The following is a 24,995-nucleotide window of genomic DNA, read 5'->3' as shown; positions in this document are numbered from 1 at the left end:
CATACATACATACATACATACATACATACATACATACATACATACATACATACATGCATACATGCATACATGCATGCATACATACATGCATACACACATATAATTTATACATTTATGGTCTGTAATGGTTGAGAGTGAAACCCCAGACGCTCTCTGGCAAGCCAGCCTTAACCAAGTCAACTCCCCGTCTTTGTCGAGAAACATCAAGTGACAAAAAGATTTCTTCACAGAGGACATTCGAGGAAGTCCTTCCACAGGGGTCAGCACTCTGCTGTACCCTCTTCCTGTTGTTTATGAAGGACTTGCCAGAAGTCATCTCCTGTCAGAAAGCACTCTACGCTGACAACTTGCTCATCTGGAGCAAAGGAAGTGACATGAGAGCACTGAACCAAGCCATCAACGCAGACTTGACTACTATCCCGTCCTACTGCCAGCAATGGAAGATGGAGATCAACACAGACAAGAATGTTTTTGGACTCTTCAGCCTAAAAAATAAGGTTACAGCAGGTCAGGTAAACCTTGAGATCAATTGAACCAACATCAATTATGAGGACTATCCCAAGTACCTTGGAGTACAACTGGACAGAAAGCTGTCTCTCAAAGAGCACTTAGGGGAGCTGACCAAAGGAGCTACCTCCAGACTAAACCTTCTGAAACACCTTTGATCATTCAACTGAGAAGCTGACAAAGCAACCCTCCGACAACTTTACATAGGGTATGTCAGATCTGTGATTGACTACTCCCTACCACTACAATCAATAGCCAGCCAAAGCTCTTTGGCACAGCTTGACAGAGTACAGAACCAATCACTCAGATTTGTTTCTTGTGCGATGAAGACCATGCCTACAGGCGCCTGAGAAATCTAAACCAACAGAGAACCACTGGACCTCAGAAGAAAGAGTGCTACACTAGAAACCTACGAAAGATTTGTGCGACTAGAAGACACACACGAAAAGAGAGAAATGGAAAATGAGTGGGAACCAAGAACACGCATCCAGAAGACCTCCTTCATGCGAGAAGCAACAAAACAACTACTAGAGGTGTTTGAACCACCCGAGAACAGAGAACCATTCATCAATATCAGCAGCGAACCTCCTTATTGGCAGGCACCAGAAATCACAATAAGGACGAGACTTCCTGTGATAAAACCACACCCGAAGAAATCCTCAGAACTAGTTCCCTGGAGACAGTTGACTCGTATGCTGAAACTCCAATTCATGCATACACAGATGGGTCAGCACTGAAAGCTGGATACGGATCCATCATCAAATATCGAAACAACCTTGGAGACAAGAAGCAGACCCAACTATTTGGCCCATGTGAAACATACAGCTCCAACTATGACGCAAAGAGAGTTGCCATAGTAAAGACCCTGGAGCAGATCACCCAAGACTTTTTTGAAGGCGCAGTAACACCAGGCGATGTTGCTGTCTTCTCTGATTCAATGTCAGTACTCTAAGAGGGGACGGGGACATTCTCAGGCTTGTAAAACAGATCGGCACTATCTATGGCGTCCGGATTACACTGCAGTGGATGCCTGGCCACTCTGAAGTACCAGAGAATGAGACTGCAGATCAGCTATAAAAGACTGGAGCAAACCTGCCCCAGACAGACACAGCTGCCTCTTTACGGACCTGCAGAGCCAAAAGAAGAGACGAGTGGCTAAACAGATGGGCCAACGCAGAAACATGAAGATCTCTCTTCGGGTACATGGACAAACCCAACCCCAAAGACCCATCGAATCTCTTATGTAGAGCTGATCAGATTTTGATCTCCAGAGCGCGCACATGACACTCACACACTAACAAACTCATAAACAGAATTAACTCCACGTGGGAACCCCATTGCAGACACTGTGACTACCACGAGGAGACCGTTGAACATCTTCTCCTCCACTGCCCAAACCTGGCAGTTCTTCGACGCAGGCTCCTACACACACACATCTACAGACTTACAAAGCCTGCTCTACTCTGGCGTTGACCAGATGACAAGGACATTTGGTTACTTGAGGGAGGCATGGCGCTGCCAAGAGCGAAATGCTCGCAGTTAAAGGGATTTGACAACAACCACAACAACAGCAATTACAAAAGACCCCCCTATATGCCACACGCGGACGAAGGAAGTATACAGGGCATTTTCCTTAAAACGAGAGTCTCTTATTATGTCCCGCAGTGACCAGTCATTACTGGCAAAAATCAGGACCGGTCATTTCTCTGGGCTTCGGGCCTACAAAAATAGAATAGACAAAATATCGGACCCAATATGTCCATTGTGCAGCGAGGAGCCCCAAGATTTGGAGCACTGGCTGCAAAGATGCCCCGCCATGGAGGCCCGACGGTGGCATCTCTTCGGGGAGGATTCAGGGAGGTTGGACTGCCTCACCCGCTACCCAAGGGAGGCGGTGGCCCTGGCGAAGAGCACACTCTTCGGGGCTCCGAACATTTCGAACGGATAGGCTACCACACACACACACACCAGCATTGGCGGTGGCATCTCTTCGGGGGAGATTCAGGGAGGTTGGACTGCCTCACCCGCTACCCAAGGGAGGCGGTGGCCCTGGCGAAGAGCACGCTTTTCGGGGCTCCAAACATGTCGTACGGAGAGGCTACCACACACACACACAATAACAATATATATATATATATATATATATATGCAATATTTGCATACCTATAATTATACTAGCTGGGCCTCCTTTCGATTAAAGGAATGATCGGTTCTTCAATATCAACTAAAAGTAATTGGGTTACTATATTAAACACTCTACTGGAAAGGGGCAATAAATCTTGAGACTTTAGAGATGCAAAAAATTATGATGTCTAGATCTAGATCTATAACTCTCAAAACAAAATGCGCCCCGCGAAATATCACTTCCGGGTTTTCTAAAATTACAGAGACAGAAGCGTCGGCCTACAAAAGCGATCGGCGAAATAAAGAAATTTAGCTTTTTGCAGCAAAACTGTCTCAAAACTGGAAAAACGAAGGGCGTCATGATCTGGAGAATATTTTAAAGAATCTTTGTCGAAAACCGCATGTCGATCGATGCAGCCATTAAAAAGCCTTTTGAATTAACAAAATTCGGCCACCACAAATAGATAATAGATATATACTTGCGTACATGTGGATGGTTGTTTTATATAGCTGAAAAAACTACGTAGAACATGAAAAAATTACTGAAGGTAGATCAAAGAGCAAGCTAAGTTTCTGTCAATTCAGTAAGTGTTCGCAGTCTCCTAGAAAAATTAGAATAATAGAAAACACTATCGGCAGTTTACGATTTTCCCGTTCGTCATTTCAATGCAGTGTTAAAGATATAAAAAATATTTTGTTTTCCATGACATAAAAATTGCTCTTCCTCCGGAAATAAACCAATCTATATTAATTACGAAAATAAAATAATAATAGCAGTAATAGATTGCATTTAATAGTATTCTATCCCATGCTAGTATTTAATCTCTGAGCGTTTATATAAATCACATGATCACTGAGCGATTCACACAAGATGAATTATTGCACAGCAACAAGAAAAACCAGTAACCACGTGAAGAAAAACTTTCACAACCATATTATATTAATTATATACGTACACGTAAGGACAGAAGTAAAAACAGAACATATCGGTACTTACTTACACACTATAACTAAGAGTTATACCAATGAGTCTTAAGCAATGGCTTGAACGTATTGTAAATAATAACGATTGTGTTACTTCTCTGAGATCCGCAGGCAAAGAGTTCCATAATTATCTTAGGGCCAAAAAATGAGAAACTTTTTTCACCAAGAGATCTTAATTTTATTCTGGAGGCTCTGAATTGTGTTGCTTCTGTGGACGACCGTAACTGACGAGATGGAACATACGGTGTTAAAAGCTCAATAGATGCAATGGGGCTTTTTCGATAAGACAGTTATAACAGATAGTAGAAACTTTACATTGGATTATTTTATCAACTGAAAGCCAATGCAGAGCTTTTAACATTTTTGATTCGGGATCTTTCTTCTTTTTCTTCAACCCTCGCCTTGTGTTATTTTGGGCCTCTTGCAATTTCCTCATTCGCTCACATGAAATTCGAGACCAAACAGATTTACTATACATGTAGTCAAGTTTTGACAAGACAAGAGAAACAGAGCATGCGTGAAATATCAGTTGAAATAAGGTGCAGTATTTTAATAATTCTTCTGAGGTCGTGTTCATACCATGTTGTAATTAGTTGTTCCTGGGCATGTCTGAATCTGAATTAGATATCATGACCTTGTCGGAAAAGGATATTTACAATCTCTAAGTGGCTTCTATATAAAATTATATATATTCTCCTGAAAACTTGAACTTGCACATACCCTTTGCTACAGACACTATAAGTAGCTTTCTTTATTTCAAACCATAGTTAAGCTGAGCTAAGCCGGTGGTGAAAAGATTGCTGAAGCTGAACTAGGCAGAAAATATCCAATAAAACGATATGCTTAAACAGTGTGGGTCTTTTTTGTTAAAGATTCAGCATTTTTTAGGTATGTAAACGTAACATTCACCAGAGACAGTTTTCATCCTAAGATTTCTCTTATAAATGTCTGCATCTCATTTTCGTAATTACGGGTAAATACTGATCTTAAGTAGACCTTACAGGGTAACTGATAAATATATGCTTATAACGGCCCATTTTTTTATACAACGGACTTAAGATTCGATCTTAAAAGCTACACGTCTCGTCCGTAAAATGGTAGAAAATAGTAACCCTATCTTCAGTTCAATAGATTGTTTTAAAAGTGTAATTATTCACTCTAGAACTAGAAATACGATAACTTTAGTCATTTCATCAACCAAGAACAAGATTACTACACCGATTATGAATTTTTGGCGGTAAATAGTCGCATCTGTGAATTTTAGTCTTGTTATAACAATTAAGATCTGCGTGTTTAATTCCTCTGGAAGTTGCTGCAAATTTTAGGGCGGTATTTTTATTTCAAGTCCAATCAACTTGGTTTTCATTAATTCCCCGGCAAGACGACAGTGTCTATAGAAAGTGAATATGAATGACTTCTTTGCGCAATTTTAGCGGTGTAACAATTAAGATGTAACTAATGATTAAGACTTGAATTGCCTTAAAATTTGCTTTCTTTGTTATATGACTGCAAAATATGTGATTCATTTATGAAATCTAAGAGTCCGTCGAGAAAATGGATGAGTAGGACCCAAGCCGAAACAATGATTATTGGTTTTCATAGTATGTGTTGTTTCGAAACGGAAATTGGGAAAAGTGTTTGATTCCGTCATTGGAACGATTTAGACTTAGTATTTGTGTTTTATCTGTATAGAATGAGTAGCTACTTTAAGAATTTTATTTTAAGGCTTTCATGCGTTGATGCCACATATTTCTAGCTTTAGAGTTGGCAGTTGAGGCAATTGAAGTTGATAACTTGTTATCGTTGTTTGAAACATTACAACTACAAGCTGCTTGGTTCGGTGTTTCAATATTTAAAATCGAACATCACTAATTTAACTTTGCACATACACTCTGTCAAGGGAATAAAAAGTATATTGATATGTTCTATTTTGGGTTATGTCACACAGTAGACTTGGTGGGGCAAGACGAGGCGTAAACATCGGGAACAAGGCGAAGAGGGCGATGAGACGTTGTATGGGATTTTCAACGTCAATTTTAGTTTCAGTTGAAAACGAACAGAAAAAGATTGACCCCGTTTCTCCTGATCGACGAGGTAACTCAAAAGAGAAAAGAAAGAAAGGAGTAGGCGAACCCGTTTAATTAAATGCGTCTTTAGTTTGGTTAATTTCACCACTTGAAAGGAAATTTAAAAGACGACGAAAGCCGATGTGCAGATTCAGTTTGAATGAGTTGTGATTCCTCTTTCGATCTGCATGAAATGTTCATGGTTAAACTCACCTGAAGGACGATTGACTTCAGACATCCTATCTCGACGATTGAGAAGAAAGAATGAGAGACAGATGAAAAGACTGTTAAGAAGGGAACGTTATGGAGAACCGATGGATTGGTAGATCTTGGTCTACAAATTAATTGAAAAGAAGCCAGTTCTAATGTCTTGCTTGGAATAAAAGTAAATGTATTGTGTGCTTTGCTTTTATTTTTTTATTTTTTTTTCACAAACAGTTTTCACTAACTCCCCTCGTTTTCTTTTCTTGTTATCATCACTGAAAATATATAGATCTACCAGTGTCACGCATGCTGTCAATAAAGTGCTCGTGTGCACGCATGTACATTTCAAGCGATGAAAGCGATTGTACATCGGCCGGAATTTTCTCCCGGCATCTCCTCGCTTCATGCCGTCCTTGTTATGGCTGGTAACGTTCGTCTTTCCCGTGCTGCTTAGCTTTACCCTTAGTTTTCTTAATAATTTGATATTGGCTTTAAAAAGAGGAAAGTAAGTTTATATATTGGTCTTAATAGTTACACGGACTAAATCATTTTGAACAAAGTTTAGGTAACATGTATTGTCCCGATAATATTTAGGACATAGCACCTGATGTTATCGTCTTGGACAATGATAAGACTAGCAAGACCACATACGTCATGAATGACATCGCTTTATATTCAATTTATTCATGTACATTCTAAAACAAAATTTGTGACTACTTTTTTCTGCTGCGAAATATTTTAATAAAAGAATACAAAAAAGTAATGCAGCTTCATCTTATTTTCGACCTAGTATAGGACGGGTTAATCTCTATAAATTCAGTTACAAAACTGATTGATCCATTTTTTTCATCTACCCCTCCCGCTCCCACATTCTATTTCCAACTTAACAGTACTATAGGAGTGTGCTCTGCGCTAGAGATCTCTGAAGGCATTGCTTTCAAGTACCAATATTCCGAAACGAAATACACTGAGTTTATTACAATATAGTTTAAGACTATGGAAAATACCAGGACCTATTACAGAAAACAAAGGGTGACATCGATGCGCAATCCTAAAGAGCTGAAGACGTTCGACTAGGAAAAGAACGTGGCAAATCACAAGGCACAGACCGACGAACAAGTTAAGAAATAATATAGGAAAAACAAGAAAGAAAAACCTCACACTGGCTAACACTATCACTAGCAAAGTTACAACACGTAAGTTTGCTGGGTTAGTGATACTAAAGAAAGAAATGGAAAAGCTACGCAAAAGAGGCAACAGCATCCTGGTTAAATCAGAAGGAAAACGCAGAAAATGATAAGGCTATGGAAAGGTACAATTCAAAAAAGGAAAAGGGTGGAGACACAGAGAAGAAGAAAAAATAAGTCCAAGATATTCAAGGAAGTGTCATACAGACACCTACATCATGCAAACAATCTGTCTACAGAGTTATGAAAGTCCTTCCAAAAGTCAAGTAGCTCAGAAGCAAACTTTGGAAGATGTACGTCAGAAAACTCTTTCCCAACACAGCAGCAAAAAGACATTGAAATTCCTCATCCTTGCTGAGTGCAGTTGGACTTTGAAAAGCAGCTAGTAAACATTCCATTCACTTGTTTCATGCTCAATGGCAATGTTGCGGGATCTTGAAGTCGTAAAGAACTGTTAGGGAAGAAGAGGTCCTTACTGTAATGAATTTGTTTCAATCTTTCAGTTCGAGCTACGGACAAGGAACTATTTATCCAAAGTGTGTCAAATGGGATGCTACAAAACTCACAAAATCGTTGTGGTCTCAAATTATCTTCAACATGATCACCATGCCGTGGAAACATTTTGGGAAGTGAACATCATCAAAATATCACAAGAAATCACAGAACGATAGAACACTGTTTGCTGCCATGAATAACGATGTATTTTGACAATGTTAATAGCAATAATGAAGGAGATGTGAATACCCTTTTTCAGGGGCGAAGGCTGACTTGTCTGACAGGATTATCAGAGTGAGATAATGGACTTGCTGGGGATAAGCCCACACCAAATTTCCCTCACTTTTTTTTGTTCAGTTCCATACGCCTGTGTCACGTGCACAGTAAAATAAGTTTTCGAAGTAAGTACCGGCAAAACAAAAACAGAGTTTTTAAAAAATCAAAGGATAAAATACCAAACCAAACTAAATGGAAGGGAGAAGGAGTTGAAAAATATCAACCTCAACGAAGCAGCTTATACATCATGCATGAATAACATAAAAAGCGTTGGCTGTCAACAGGGCGACTTACCTTTTACTGTTTGTACAGTAGATTTATTCACCTTTCCTTTTTCGCTGCAAACCTATCAATGATATTGGATTTTTCCAGCGTTTTCACAACAGTGCTCCTAGTGGGGCCGCTTAGCAAACCTATTGTGCATTTTGTGATACAAGCACTAAACTTGGCACAAATGTACATTAGCATATTGAAATCTTTTTCAGATATTGGGCCACTCGGATTTCTCTCTTAATGGCCGCCATATTGGATTTCAAAATGGCCGCCATTTGAAATCTACATTTGCGATTATCTCTGGGTCAAATGCTGCTATTGACTTCTTTTTGGTTTCTAAATGTACGTTTTTGGGGTCAAGAAATCCAATGGTAGCAATCTGCATTGCGTATTTTTACTAATGGGCCGCCATATTGGATTGCAAAATGGCTGCTTTACATTGCATGGCTGCTTCTCGATCTACCTTCGTCGTTATCTTATCGCCGTCACATGTTTGGAGAAGCCAAGCCCTTCACAGTGTGCCCTGGATGATGCCAAGAAGAATCTGTTGCAACCGTTGCTGCTTGCCTTAGTCAGCATGATCCTAGAGAGACCCAGCATCAAGGGCCAGATGGCAGACACTAACCCTGCAGCAATTACCGCAGCCTAGATACTGAAGTTCAACTGCGTAAAACACGGGCGAACACGTGGCACCACATCATCCTCTTGTGTCAGGCATAGTGTTGCACAGGAGACCCCACTTCCAACATACATTGGGATGATGTTGCATGCTCATACACACAAGAAGGAACTGGTCGACAGACTGTCACACCTTGGCCTGAGTACCTCTTATGATAGAGTGCTCCAGCTCTCAGCAGAGATGGTCAACCATGTCTGCCAACAATTTTACAGAGAACAATATGTGGTCTGACCTCCAAAAGCGCGGGGCGAAGAGTTCACAATTGCCGCTGTAGATAACATAGATCACAATCCTAGTGCAACAACATCAAAAGACTCCTTCCAAGGTGCCGCTATCTCCCTCGTACAACATCCTTCTTACACTGGTGAAGGAGTAAATCGGAGCATATTCGTTACAGGAGAATCTGGGGATGCACGGTCCAAGACTGTTGCCCTTTTCCCGCACTATTATACTGATGTACCCCCTGTCACTAGCAGCATCAAGATGTCGTCTGTCCCAGCTGCTGGAGTTGCGTCATTGACCAGAGGAGACTTCAAACAGTAGACTGATGGAGAATACCATTGGTTAGGCAATGCAAAACACGCTCTGGGAGACAACACTAGTACAGTGGACAATAAAAACACATCTTGGGCTGCATTTCATGCCAGCCGACAGCCACCAGAGGGTAGAGTCATCTGCCCCACGTTGCTGCTTCCACTCTTCCTGGAAAATGCGCACACTGTGGCAATGATCAGGCATTCAATGGACGTTGTGAAGAAAGCTGTAGAACATCTGAATCCTGGACAGACACCAGTGGTCACCTTGGATCATCCACTGTTTGCTTTGGCCAAGCACATACAGTGGAAGTGGCCAGAGAGTTATGGTGAAGACCATATAGTGGTGATGTTTGGTGGTCTCCACATAGAGATGGCAGTACTGAAAACACTGGGGGACTGGCTGCAAGGGAGTGGTTGGGTGGCAAGCACTTGTGCAAGCCGAGATTGCGACAGCAAGGACAGCAGACTCATTCCTCTACAGCAGCATTGTACATCCTGCAACACCCTGCCTACTACCACTACTGTCTGGGAGAAACCAGGGATGCAGAGGACATTCCTGCGTTTGAAGACTGGTGACGCCAGAGACGAGACAACATCTCCCAGTTTCGCTACTGGGCAGCTGTGATGGAACAAGAACTGTTGGTTCTAGTGTACGTGCGTTCTCTCTGGCAGGGATCATTGATGATGCACCTCGATGCTCTGACAGAGCTGGTCACCTGGTTCCACTATGCTAGGTGGATACCAGTGCACCTGAAGAACATCGCTGAACTCACTACCAAACACCCAGACGTAGCAAGGAAATTCAGTGAAGGCTTTTTCACAGTTGAGAAAACACAGAGGGTGTTCTCTTTAATCCCGATTGACCAGGCACATGAGCAGACTAATGCCTGCATCAAAGGAAATGGTGGCGCAGTTGGGCTAACTGACACTCCTAGTGCCCTTTGTCGCTGGGTGGTTTCAAGACCAGAAATTGCAAGCAGCAGACACACGTCATCATGATCAGACGCCAAGTGTACATGCCTCATTTGTGAAAGATGTTCGCTGTCCGGTCGGTATCATAAAGGAGATGGGCAACCCATTCGAGAAGGAGAGTCAGGATCTAAGCATACAGGACACAGAGGACATCGCAGGTCATTCTGCCGTGGAGACCGTGATGAAAGTCAAGAGGATTGGACAAGAGCAGCCCGAGGCTTTCATCAGAGAGTATCTGTTTGACAGAACAAAGGCAGTAGACGACCCCATTCCTCGTGACAAAGCTGAAGGTATTCAGCACTTCCACTCCAAGGAATAAGAGTAAATGTCAGGAACAGTTCTCCTCTATCAAAAATGACCGTGAACTCGTTGCACGCCTGTACATTGGCTGGCAGATGAGGGATGGAAACCTTGAGGAGTTCTTTCGTCACAAGAACCAGGCATGTCCTCCTGCACTGTCTGCTGGTGGAAACCTCTTCACTTGTACTAATAATGATCTCATCACAGGCTTTGAAGACAGAGACTCCTGTCACTAGCTGTATAGTTCTTAATGGAGCAGCCATCACCCAGATTGGCTGCATTAAATTAAAGGCATTTGGAGAGTATGCTCCAAAGATCTTCATCCCATATTGCAAGAAGACTGCGTGGGCAGTCTGGACGGTACTGCCAGAACTCACTAAGGCGCTGCTGCTGGTGTCCTCTGCACCACGTGACATACCAAACGATGCAATATCCATCATCAAGAGGTTCGTGATCCTGTTGTATGATCGAACCAGCAAATGCACGGACAATGACACGGCCAGGAGGAAACTCTTCGCTAGGAAGAACGATATGCTGCTCTGGTTTCTTGCAAGTGCCATTTATTGAGTGTGAAGCTCTGCAAATGCAAGAAGACTGCCCTCTGTGTGTGTGAAGGGGACTGCACGGGACGATGAGTCCACAACATACATGTACTTGTGGCAGTGCTGAACTTGTTAACATGACACTGTTTATGTACATGCATCTTCAGTACCGATATCTACCTAGCCTCAGATACCAGACCATTGAAGAATGTCAGTATACACCTAGCCTCAGATATTTGAGCATGTAGCATGTCAGAATTGTACCCCCGACATTTACAGACTTGAGACTTTTACACCCATTTAATATGTTTTCAAAATTGAGTCGATAGTTCCGTAAAACACACACTCAATCAATCAATCAACATGCTTTCATATAATCATTCCTTTCAAAGTATCTAGTTCAATCTATTATTTTCCTAGACCATTTTATAAAACAAAGTGTGAAAGATAACATTACTTTGAAATTGGTGCCATTGGGTTGTGCACTGAATTGTGCCTTGGATAAATTTGTGCATTAGGATTTTAGATTTGTGTCTTTGATTTAGATTTGTGCATTAGAATTGTGCATTGGATTGTGCATTGAATTGTGAAATTGGTATCATAGGATTCCTTGCCCCCCAAAACATACATTTAGACACCAAAATGAAGTCAATAGCAGCATTTGCCCCAGAGATACTCGTAAATGTAGATTTCAAATGGCGGCCATTTTGAAATCCAATATGGCGGCCATAAAGAGAAAAATCCGAGTGGCCCAATATCTAAAAATGTTTGCTATATATTAATGTACATCTGTGCCAAATTTGGTGCTTGTATCACAAAATGCACAATCCTTTAAAATTTTTGGGCTAAACGGCCCCACTATCCCAACTGACAGAACCAGCATATTATGTTTCAGTCGGTCTTGGCCCATTGTTGAGTGAGTGTAGTTTTTTACAAGTCGGAGAACGCTAAACGTACGCTCGCAATCAGCACTTGTCAATGACATAGTCACAGCTAGTGATAGCACTGTCGCCACCATTGGCAGAATTGTTAGCAGGTCCAGCGAGTGTATCACAAGCAAAAGGTACGCAGCGTCAGTTGCATCGCTCAGCGCCGATCTGACGGCAGTGTCATTGTACATAACCTCTTTGTCCGTCGCTCCTTTTTGAGTGTGTCTATGATTTTATGCAGAATTGACTCTAAACATGTTGTTTGATCACATTCGTCCTCCCCACTCGCTCTGTAGCCGCTGTCTTGCGTATGACGCATGCAAGGGGCCGAGAGCGCACAGGATATGAAACTTGCAGTTTCTCTGACTCGGCTATCAGATTATGGAAACTGTCATCACAGCGCATGCCAGACAAACATGTGGCGTAGTCTTTTATTTTCAGTTCACCTAAAACAAGGTCAATGTTCTTCCGCTGAAGCATCATAGCCATCGGATCATAAAGGCTATCAGATGTTCATAAACATGGCCTTCGTGAACAAGTCTAACGCTCAACGCAAGCTGAGCATTATTAGAAATGTCCGTCGTTTCATCTGCCATTATCGATATGTACGGCACACATGCTATACGAGATTTAAGTTCATCTAGCGTAGCATCAAATATGCATTCAATAAGGTCATTCAGAATGTCGGAACTGAAGCCGCAGAATACTGAATTTTCATACCCCAAAGCGCTGCACAAGTTCTCATTAGCTGAGATGTGCTAAAACCTGACAAGTAGCTCAATAAAATTGCCCCGGTTGTCACTCCACTTACTTTCTCTGTGACCTCTGAATCCAATCCCTTAACACACCAGGAAAAGAACAGCTTTTAGATGGTGGTCAAGGAGTTCGCGATTCCTGCTCACCTCAGCATTATAACGTTCCCTTTTAACACGAACACCCTCGTTTCCAGCTTCATCTATTTTTACTTTTCCCAGAACTGTCAGAGAGACAGAAACTGCAATATGGCCCCCACTTGTTTCTTGATTTTTTATCTTATTTGTTAAGTTTCCCAAATCGTTCACACCACTTGTTGGCTACTCATTTACAACTTATTAAAAAAATTAACAAAGAAAACAACACAACCTTTTCCTGTCCTCACAACCACAAAGCCATGTCCTCTCATAATCGTCTTGAAACATTTTGCTGAGATAAACACCGAAGAATTCCTCTACAATGCATGAGAAAACTGAAAGATTTACCACAAATGCACACAATTATTATCAACAGCGATTTTTATGCGAGACGATATCATCATCATTGAGTAACTTAACTGTCGAGTCACAGAGTTGAGAATGAAAACGAAACAAATTCATAATTTATAATAAACACCCGTCAAAATAATGGAGAAAATGTTTCATTCCATATTTCTAACTCTGGGCAAAATGCAATTATAATTTTGTTCATCTGGGGTGTGCATAACGGTTTCGGAGATTATTGAAAATGTAAATTTAACTGAAAATGTGAATACACAAGAAGAAAGAACATACCACTAATATTGTTTTAGTAGAAGCAACGATAACAATGCCACTATTAATTTGGTTTCAAATTTGGCAGTTATGATTTAACTTTGCCTGGCAAGAAGTCGGTGCCATAATCACACCACAAATTTGATGATCGGTGGGAAAAAATCAGGGGTAAAAGCATGGCCCTCACAGGAGTCAGGCTTATTTGGAGTTAGTCGCCCTTCTCTTTCCAGGATGGACTCGGCCAGTTTAATTGTAATTTGCTATATTCAACGCTTGTGGCTGCTTACGAAAGAGGCATAAAAGGGGGGAAAGGGTTTAGGTCTATTTTTTGTATTTATTGTGGCAACTCATAAAAACGTTTTTTTTTAAAGTGTTTTGTACACAGCCGTTCGTGATTTTACAGAAGTACAAGTCTGTTAGATATTTGAATGTAACTTGGGCTATACTGCCCCATGGGTGCTTTTGCGTGGATGTAACCAAGTTATATTATAAGGGAAGCAGTGATTATTTGATTAGGAAGACGCTTCGCCTCTGCCCTTTTTATATTCTGCTACTGTAGCTTCAGTTTTTGCAACTTCTGCTGCTGGTACTTCCACTTCTACTACTACTACTACTGTTACTACTGCTGCTACTACTACTACTACTACTACTACTACTACTACTACTACTACTACTACTACTAATACTACTGCTGCTGCTGCTGCTGCTGCTGCTGCTGCTGCTACTACTACTGCTGCTGCTATAGCTGCTGCTTTTACTATAGGGACAATTAATTTAAGTACATTTTGGATTTCACGTTTTACTTTGTGACTGCCACAAAGTTTTTGTCTCGAAAATATTAAGTCTCTATAATAACATGCGGATAACTTGAGAACGACAGATGTACGCCATTGGCCGATATTTATAGTAACAGCCATCTTGTTTGATATCAGTGAAGGATTCCCACTTTGTTGTCGTTCAGGGTGGCAACACGACCGCAAAGCACTATTGCAGTATTTTTAAAGCCTGTAGCTTACAGTGGCGTGGGGGCAGAATGGTTAATGCGCTTGTCTCCAAAGCAGAAAGTCCAGGTTCGAGCCTCGGTTCAGCCATGGATTTTTTTTCACCATCTCCTGCCCACCCACCTGTAATGGGTACCTGACTTCGAGTTGGGGAAGTAAAGGACTAATTTATTTTTTTTTAATCGAAAAAAAAAGCATTTCTCAAAAAATATATAAGATAACTGAAAGTGGCAGCCATTGTAGGAAAATTACCAATTTTTGGGTATGTTTTTTAAATCCATCAAAGTCACGACATCACATGCTTTTTCAGTTATCTTATAAATATTTTGGGAAAACAAAATTGTCTTGGACGTACTTGGTTCCCTTCTTTCAAACCCATAGACGTATGCATACATTCCAGCATTACAATGCGCGCCCACACGTTGCCTGTGTAAAGATGCAGTATCTACAGCAAGCAGCAAAATATGTACGTTTAGCTATGGCCAGCCTACTCGCCACACACGTCACCCTTTGAGCCTAGGAGTGTACACCCAAAACGACGTAAACACTGTACAACGACAGGGTTAAGAATTGATTCAAGAGTGGAATGGACTACCACAACAAATTTAAATTGTCTCAACCAATGCGCAGAATTATGCTAAGCTTGCATCAATGCTACGGGCGACAATACCCGTTACTGACGGGAAATTTTGAAATCAAGAGTTATCAGTTCGTTGCTGGGCTACCATATGAGACATGACCGAGAAACAAAAGGTAATACACTTTTTGGCATGCTGAGGCCTTCCAAATATGGAGGCTGGGGTTATTCCGCCAGTCAAGCAGGTGGCGTTCACTGGCCTATGTTGAAGCGAGGCTCGCTTATATATATTTCTAGGTCAGTGGCGGAATCCCCTTCAGGCCCTAGCTCAATATTGACAGGCGGGTCTTGCACACTCTCAGTAAAGAGTATAGCTCCGGGGCAGCCCTGGGGCAGCTCTGATTATCCGAGCAATGTGTCCTCTTGTTGGGCTCGGTGGTGGGTTGGAAGCCCCGAAGTCGAACCAACAACTACACTCACATGGAAACTTCACTCATAAAAGACCCTTCCCCAACTCCTAACGTTACAAAAAAAAGTCTCGGCTCGCGGAAGCGGGTGCGGCCGCCGTGCAGAGCAAAACATCGACCTCTACTACCCCTACTGGAAAAGGACCTTTACGGTTGCCTCTACTCTCCCTCTTCGCAGGGAGCTTCTACAGCAACCGTACTTGACCATCCGCAGCACCGATGCGCAGAAAAAGATCACAGATCTTAATTTATTTGAGACCGGAAACGCTCTAAGACAGGTTCTGGGATACATTCCTACAAATGTCCATCAACTGTCCTCTGGTGCACTCATCATCAGCTGCTCACAGAATGAAGAACTGGCCAGAATGGGAAAAAAATCACGATCTTTGGCGGTGTCCCTTGTGTATCCGAGAGACACCAGAAATTCAACCAATCGAAGGGCGTGGTCCGCAGCCATGAGGTGAAGGGCTGCTCCAACGAGGAAATTGTGGCTAATTGCGAGGGTATGGTCGAAGCCCGCCGGATTACCCTTCGACAAAAAAGGGGGGGGGGGGTTAGACCACACTTGAAACGAATACGATAATTCTAACTTTCGATTTGTGCAGCCCTCCAGCCACCGTTCGGGTATAATACTTGGTCCTGGACGTGCGACCCTATGTGCCAAACCCTATGCACTGTTTTCAGTGTCAGAAGTTTGGCCATAGTCAGTAGCGATGCCGACGTGCAGCTGTGTGTCCTCGAGTTGGCAAGACTGGGCATCCTGAGAAGGAATACAAAGCTAGTCCTTGCTGCCCAAAATGCCAGGGTCAGCACTTAGCCTTCAGCAAGGATTGTCCGACTTTGATCCAAGAACGCGCAATCCAAGAGCACGAAGCGCAAAATGGTTGTTCTTTCCAAGAAGCCCACAAAACTGTCTGCCCGCCTATCGTGATCCCGGTCTTTGGCCGGACATATGCAACAGTACTCCGGCTAATCATGAAGTCGGCCAGTACATCTACTGCCGACTTCCCACTGCCCGCGGTCAACAAGTGAGCCTCTGTAAAAAAAAGTTTTAAAAAGGGTCTCTCCTACCCTTCTGGCATTTGAGGTGCTACTTTCTAACCGCTTCGGTGTTCTAGGGATGGACTCTGCCTCCGCCCGCTTTTCTTCCCCCCCCCCTCCCTCTTCTATCCCTTCTTCTTCCACCTCACGCCCCATCCCCCCTATGGAGTGTGAGGTGTCCCCTCCCCCTCCCCTTCCCAGCCCCCTCCATTTGCTCCACCTTCCCCTACCCCTCCAGCAGACAACCCCCCCTACCTATGGACGAAGACAGTTCCGACCCCCACCCCACCCCGGGCACTCCTCCACATCCCCCATTGGGCCGCCGTCCAATCGAGGACAGCAGCGTTAAAAAATCCTCTGCCTTCCCCGTATAGGAGGAGTCAGAGTGTTTCTTCGAAGACGGGCCTGCGTGCTCCAAAATATTTTTAAAATCCTTCATAATGGCGGTCTTGCAATGGAATGCGGGCGGACTCCGACCTTCCATTGCAGAATTACAACACTTACAGGCCACACGGTGCCAACTCTTGGCCTGTATATAGGAAACAAAGTTTGCCCCGGCTTCAACCATAGACTTAAGAGGATCTACTGCTTATCATCACATTCACAAGGAGAACCAGATTGCTTCCGGTGGAACCGCCATCTACACCGACAACCACACACTTCACAGACAAATACACCTTAGGATGACCCTCCAAGCTATTGTCGTACTGGTCACCCTGCACAGACCAATCGCGATATGCACTGTCTATATCCCACCAAATTACCCCCTCAAAATAACTCAACTTAACAATTTAAAGCTTCAGGTCCCAAAGCCCTTACTTTAATGCCCACAGCCCTCTTTTTTGGGAAGACAAACCTACAGACCAGAAAGGAAAAAATAATAGAAGATTTTTCATTTCATTATAACATCTGCCTCTTAAATGATATTTCCCCCACTTACAGAGACTAATCCACTTTTAGCACTTCATCCCTAGACCTCATCTTTTGTACCCCTGACCTAGTCCCAGACCTTGAGTGGTCTGTGCTGGATGACCGTACGGACCATTTCCCAATTTTTCTTAAAAACGATAGCCTCCAAAACGGCCCGATCACAAAACGCTTCAACTTCAAAAAAGCACACTGGGGCGGGTTCGCTATTTAATGTTCCTAGATTCTGAATCCTACTTTCGACCTCTAGAATGTGCCGCAAACACATACCAAAAACATCTCCAAAACCACGGAAGAACAAGTATCTGGTTCTCTGGGGAATGTGATGATGCAGTAAAGAAAAAGAAAGCAGCATATCGAAGAGCCGTCGACAACACCACCACAGAAAACAAAATATTAATTACTTAAAGGCTTGAGCTTAGGCACGTAGATGCCTCATTGAGAGCAAATTACAGTCGTTCAGAAAATGCATCTCCAAAATCAAAAATCAGACACTACTCAATCAAGTTTTTAAAATTGGTTTTACAAAATTTGGGTGGACGCATAGACACCGTTCAGAGGCCGGATGGAACCACAGCCGAAACACAGGTAGACATCGCAAACACAATAGCTACATCTCTCTCCAAGAAGTCACCCAAAGCAAATTACAACACCACCTTCCAAAACATCAAAACTAACAGAGAACAACAACACCTGAACTTCCAACACTGAAACCTACAGCACAGACTTCACATTAGACTAACTAACATCGTGCATCTCGGACCTGGGCAACACAGCCTTTGGTCTGGATGACATCTACAACCAGGTCTTTAGACATTTTCCAAAAGAAACACTTACACTCCTACGGGACATATACAGCGACATGTGGCGGTCGCACTCCTTTCCGAGTCTTGGCGTCTCGCCACTGTCATTCGAAAACCCAAGCCTAACAAAGACCACACACACCCATCCAATTACAGGCCTATAGCACTAACGAGCTGTCTGTGCAAATGTATAGAAAAAAATATTAAAAGTCGACTCATGTGGTTTCTGGAGACGACGAGCACGCGGAGTGGTCTCCGTGCGGATTCAGGAAAGCACGATCCACTCTGGATCACACGATCCGTCTGCAGACCTTTATACGCGAGTCCCTTTGCCGAAGGAGGCCATATGATGGCCATCTTTTTTTACCTAGAAAAAAACTTCGACACAACCTGGAAGTACGCATTCTCAAAGACCTGCACGCTCTCGGCATTCACGGTCACCTCCCTGCCTTCATTGGCAATTTCCTGAAGAACCGTTCCTTCCAGGTTCGTGTCAGACCTCCCTTTTCGATCAAAACAACAGGAGGAAGGTGACCCCCTGGGGAGCATCCTTTCTCCTCTCCTATTCGAAACCAAAATAGATTCCATCGTTAAAACCCTCCAAAATAGCATAGACGCTCGTTATACCTTGACCACTTCTTGATATGCTGCCGTTCGAAAAACCTAAGATCTATGGAAAGGCAGCTGCTAACGCAGATGCATAAACTAGAAGAGTGGGCAAATAATAAAGGTTTCAAGTTTTCGCCGTCAAACACGGTTGTAGTACACTTCTACCGATCAGGCAGACGTGTACTGCAACCGGATTTGACACTATACAGGGAAAGGATTCTCGTCAGGGACCAGGCTTATTTCCTCGGCATTATATTTAACAAGAAACTCACATTCATACCACACATACAAGACCTTCGTGTGAGGTGCCGGAAAACGTTAAAAGCTTTGAAATTTGTATCGCATCCGGGGTGGGAAGGGGACTCTAAACACCTTCTCCACCTGAGTTTTTCCTTGTCCGATCCAGGCTTGACTACGGCTGTCAGGTCTATGAATCAGCAAAACCCCACGTTCTAAAGATGTTAGTCCCAGTACAAAACCAAGGACTCCATCTTGCCCAGGGGGCTTTCTGCACTTCTCCAGTTGAGAGCCTCCAGGCCGAGGCAAACATACGAGTACCATCATTCACTCTAAGACGCACACAACTCTCAATACGCAATAATTAAACAAAGCTCAACACCAGAGAACCCAGCACACGACTGTATTTTCAAAACAAACCCAGACCCCATAGACAAATTCCAAAACAACGAAAAACTCATTAAACCCTTCGGCCTCAGAGTCCTTGGGGGCCTTAAAAAACACAATTTTCAAAGCAAGACATCTAACAATTTCTTTTCCCCGAACTCCCTCCGTGGCACCCCACCAAGGCAAAAATAGACTTACAGCAGACCACACACACAAAAACAAGCATAAATGCCAAAACATTTAAAACAGAATACAAAAACTTATAGAAAAATACCTCGGTGCGGAGCTAATCTTCACAGATGGCTCTAAATCGGACTCCGCTGTGGGCTATCCTCAAACAGTATACAACAGTGGAGACTCCCTCCCGAATCCTCCATTTTCTCTGCGGACGCCACTGCCATTGACATGGCACTGGACTCCGTAGAAAATGCTCCTAACAAATCTTTCTTTATCCTATCTGACTCTCTGTCTTGCATCACCTCACTTACAAACTACACATGCTTACACCCAAAAATAGTTAGGTTGCAAAAAATAAACCCCGCTTTGCCTGAAACCTGGAAAAGTATCGTGTTCGCATGGCTACCTAGCCACGTGGGCATCCGATGAAACGAGCAAGTGGATCTCCTAGCGAAAGAATCCTTGTCCCTTTTGTTGGGATCAACGACGAATACTCTCCCACAGACTGACGTTAAAAAAGTCAAAAACTACACCTCCAGGCTGTGGGAGACTCATTGAAAAAAACAAGAAAACAATAAGCTACACAACATTAAACCCAATCTGGGTCCGCGAAAACCTTCGGGCCTCTCCAGAAGAGACGAAGTCATTTTTACTCGATTACGCATTGGACTCACTTCCGTGACACATAAATACCTCCTTCAGGGAGATGAAAAACCGTTTTGTGCGACACAGATTTTACCGTTAGACACATTTTAACAGAATGTCTAGACTACGGAGAGACCGGAAGGAAATATTTTAGATGCCAAAAAATGGAAGATCTGTTTTCCGTCGTTGATCCCAGCAGAATCCTTGATTTTATGAAGGTCATCGGCTTTTATGGAAACGTGTAATTAGCTTTAAAATTTTAAATTTTATTTAAAATAGAATCTAGTTAATTCACATTTAGAATGTATTTACATCAAATTTTTGCCATTTAGCATTTTAGTAGAAGTGTCGATCAGAAGCTGTGCGAATGGAACCAACTTTTTTTCATATGAACTTATTATGCAGTTGCGAGCGCCGCAAAACTATTACTGAAACTTAAAAAAAAAGAACAAGAGCCTTACCATAACGCCACGGTTTTGTCAAAAAGGGAGTAAATGTCCCACAAGGTGTGAAATGTTTTCTTTCAATGCCCCTTGCAACACCGTAAGGTTATTTAAGAGACGGGAACTCTGAATTTTACGTACATATCGGATAAGATCGAGTCAAGAGGGGGAAATGTGTTTAAGGCACCTTTCTAAAGCTAGTAATGGCATTCTACGTGTTTCTCTCTTGCACTTTGTGGGGTTGTCTTTGTGGTATCTAAAAATGTTTTCTTTTCTTGTCCTACTTTTACAATTTTAGGGCGGATCACACACTTCCACAGAGGATGTCACGACGGGAAGTTTTTTAGCACGCAGTTCGACAGTGACCGTTTCAAAAACCTGTCAGCAGTGAACGAAACAACATGCGCCCGTGTGGTGACACTCGCTTGCTACACTTTCTGCCAAACAGATTTGTGTAACGGCCCACAGGTTCCGCCCAACGTCACAGACCCGTGTGAAGGTTGGGACTACTACTACTACGATTATAACTACGTGGATCTTCCAGATGGAGTTCGGTGCGGCGCCAAAAGTCTTCACGCCGTCTGCTGCTGGCTGTTGGTTCTGTTCGCAACCTTTATTGGCTGTGGTGGAACAAGGGAGAGAATGGAGAAATTCCTGTTTGGTCCCCTTTTTTCCCCTTAGCTGACACGTGTTGATATTTACTGATCATTGATTTGTTAAACCTCCCAACCATTCAAACAACTTCTGCCTATAGATCTAGTGAAACTTCATTAAATGAACCTGATGGGCGGAAGGGGGCGATATTTTTAGACATTTAATGACAGCTTAATATAATAAATTCGAAGTATGTCAATTTCTACACTAATTCTCTTCATAAAGTGCTGCTTCATCTGATTCCGGATTAAGTGTTTTATAAAGTGTTTTATTAAGTGTTTTCATTCTTAAATAAAAAGTAATATTCTAGCCTTTTTTACTCAACCTAAAAAAAATCACTTAGAATGAGGAAAATACTGGTTTCCAGAAGAAAAAAAAACTACTATTGTATGAACTGAATTTTGCCGGTGTTCACCGGGAACAATAACTCTGTTCAGCTTGACATTCTATCAGGAACATAATAACTGTAACTGGACATAGACTAAACAAATAGATGCTTGGGGAAATTCAGACACACAAAAAGAATAATAGGATAGAGCAGCTGAAATAATCTTATCATCATTTCCATTTTCTTGGATGTACCACCAGTTAGAAGGATCAGTTTGAAAGGCGAGAAAAGTCTTAACACGTGACTTTGCTTGAAATTCGAGGCATTCATCCAGCTTCAGGGCGGTCAAAAATTCGTGGCACAACTTATTGCCAAATATCTCCTCAACTAACGAACATAAACTCTCCAGATTTTGCACAGTGACTTTTATCAATTTAAGAGTAAACACCTGTTAGCTCTATCTAGAAAATTCCTTAATAAAGATTTTTTTTTACCCAGTGGGTGGTTTCTACTGATTTTAAAAGCTGGAACAATATCGCTTTTAAGAGGAAGCTCGCCATTGTTTTTCTAACAGCGAGATTATCTTTATTAAACGTTTGGTCACGGCAGGTCTCACCCTCTTTACAACCCACCCGATGCTACAGCTGATATTATAAAAAGAGTTGTTTACAACTTGTGAACAACATTGTTGTCTTGTTTATCCTTTCTTATTCTAGTTTTAAGAAGCTTCCAAACTAGAATTACTGAAGCAAAAGAGAAGCCCGCACAATGTGCACATCCACAACAGGTAACAAAGCTTTTAGAATGCTCCATTAACGATGAACGTTTTCCTGCCAGAATGGTTTCACTGGCTTTAGCAAAATCATAATTAATCCTTTTTTATCTTTAAGAAATATTCTCCTCTGCTTTTATACATTGATCCTGGTCAGACATTAACAGACAAATTAATGTTATTATTATTATTGTAACTCTTGTTTCAACAGTCAAAATAAGATCACTTCCAGGCCAGGCTAATGTACGAAGTTTTTTCATGGTGTAGAACCGACTCAAAAAGATCCGCGTCCACCGACATCGGACCCAACACGGATTAAGACTCTTGGGTCGGACCAGCTAAACCTATGTTTAGCCCAGTGTTTTATGATTACGAGAACAGACAACACAGGCGATTTATTTATTTATTTACCCCTTTAAAAAAAACTAAAAAGCAACAAATTATAATTATGGGAAAAATTGTTGGTAAGTTGGGAGGATGAGAAGAAAAAAGAAAAAAAACTTCCGGAACTGGGATTCGAACCCACGCTCACAAAATAATGGTTTGTCTTCAAAGGCCGACAGGCTGATCACTCGGCCATCAGAAGTTTCAACGGCGAGGGGTAAATTAAGCTTCATATTTACAGCCCTGTTTCAGGAAAGGCAAAGCGACATAGATCGAAAAGTAGATCTAGATTAGATTCTAGGCCTAGTTCTAGACTTTAGATCTCGTATTTTTACAACTAAGACGGTGAAAATGTCGGAAACATTGGGGGAGGAGGGGTATCTTTATCAATGAGGGGGCAGGTATTAAATAGGCAGATAAGGTCTTGAGGAAACTAAAAATTGGCTGAAAATTGGAAGCAGAGAAGGTAGGTCTAGACACATCAGTGGCTAAGTCCAAAGACTGTAATTTGTAAATACCGAGACGGTGCAATCCTTCTTCGGCCTTTGTTCGCTATCGGAGAATCGAGGTCAGCGACTGCGCGCGTTGCTCTGCGCATTAATGAGCTCATACAACACACGAAGTGTTACTATAACACGAGTGGTGGGGGTGACCAGTTGGTCCTATTACAAGTGACTAGTTGTAGGGGATTAACTGATACATTTATATTAGTAGCACAAGACATGTCCTGCATAATAAACTATTATCTGTAAGAACTGGGTTAAAGAATTATTATCAAAACGGAAGGCAAAGATCATAAACATAATAATAATATAATATTAAAGTTCATGCAACATTTGATCTTAACTAAGGTCTAGAGTGTGCTCTGAATGCCGTTAGTACAATAGGTAGTAGTGTTAAAAGAATAAATAAAAAAAAACCACCAAAAACAACAACAACAAACCAAAAACAAGAAAGCAAACAAATAACACAGCATGTTTGAAACAGGCAAATAATATTCACAACATACCTTTATCACTTTATCATAATCAGGCACAGCCAAAGCTATCACTTGTAGCATGAAATGCTATTGGTGAGAAACTTTAATAAACTTTCCGTTCTTCATGTTCTTTTCCTGCTGAATGGCTTCATTTCTTGTATTAAGTTCATGATGCAGTCTGACCCTAATAAATACATTGACTGCATAGTCCATTGTCTGGCATTTGCAGGAATCACCTTTGATTTCAGTTACATTTGGCTCCTGGAGCATTTTCAATTTCAGATTCTGTCTAATGTGAGCTCTGTTCATCAAATGTTTAAAATGTGTTTGAAAGACAGCCTCAAACAAACCAACAATTTCCACAAGATTGAAACTGGGACTTTTCAAGCCACCGTGACGACAATGTTCAAACTGTTTCTGAGTGATGAGTGTCAGATGCGGTGCATGGGAAGATGAGGAATCTTCTAATTTCCCTATGCAGTCCTTTCAGACCACATCGTAAAGTTTCTTTAAAATGTATCCACTCACGTAGGAAATTGCATTTTCTAAGTGCATTACGTCTTTAATATTGCAAGACTTAACTAAATTAACAATGTGCCTCTGTTCATTATCAAGGTCTGCCGAAATTGCAATTGCTGTTTGGCTACATTTACTTGATAGATTAATCAAAAAGCTATCCACATCGTCCCTGCAATTGTTTGAAGGCGATCCAATCATAATTTTGTCCACCATTATCTGTCTCAAACGAAAACGGAATTGCTGGGGATCTGGATTGTCATGATGTCCACCTTTTCCTCTGATGACTGAGAACAGATTTTCAAGTGTATCTTGATTGCACCGATTTGTGATTAAGTAATCGACTCCCTCTACGTTCACAATGTCTGCCACAAGACTTTGCAAAGCAGTGATATTGTGGATCCACCCACTGACACATGGTAATAATCTTCCATCTTTCTTTTGGTCCTCTGGGCCAAACTTCAGATCT

At 42.0% G+C, this 24,995-nt stretch overlaps 1 protein-coding gene across 1 annotated transcript in view; it reads left to right on the top strand.

The window, feature by feature from the left end:
- Nucleotides 1-23,098, top strand: part of LOC101848001 — an 82,402-nt gene extending 59,304 nt beyond the window's left edge. Inside the window, exon 4 of the mRNA XM_005110438.3 lies at nucleotides 21,192-23,098. Coding sequence (XP_005110495.1) covers nucleotides 21,192-21,574 — 383 coding nt within the window. The 3' untranslated portion in view covers nucleotides 21,575-23,098. The remainder of the gene's footprint in view (nucleotides 1-21,191) is intronic.
- Nucleotides 23,099-24,995: the final 1,897 nt, after the last annotated feature.

This window comes from Aplysia californica, unplaced genomic scaffold, assembly GCF_000002075.1.
Source record: "Aplysia californica isolate F4 #8 unplaced genomic scaffold, AplCal3.0 scaffold00890, whole genome shotgun sequence".
Classification (NCBI taxonomy): domain Eukaryota; kingdom Metazoa; phylum Mollusca; class Gastropoda; order Aplysiida; family Aplysiidae; genus Aplysia; species Aplysia californica.
This window is presented reverse-complemented; position numbering and strand designations above follow the sequence as displayed.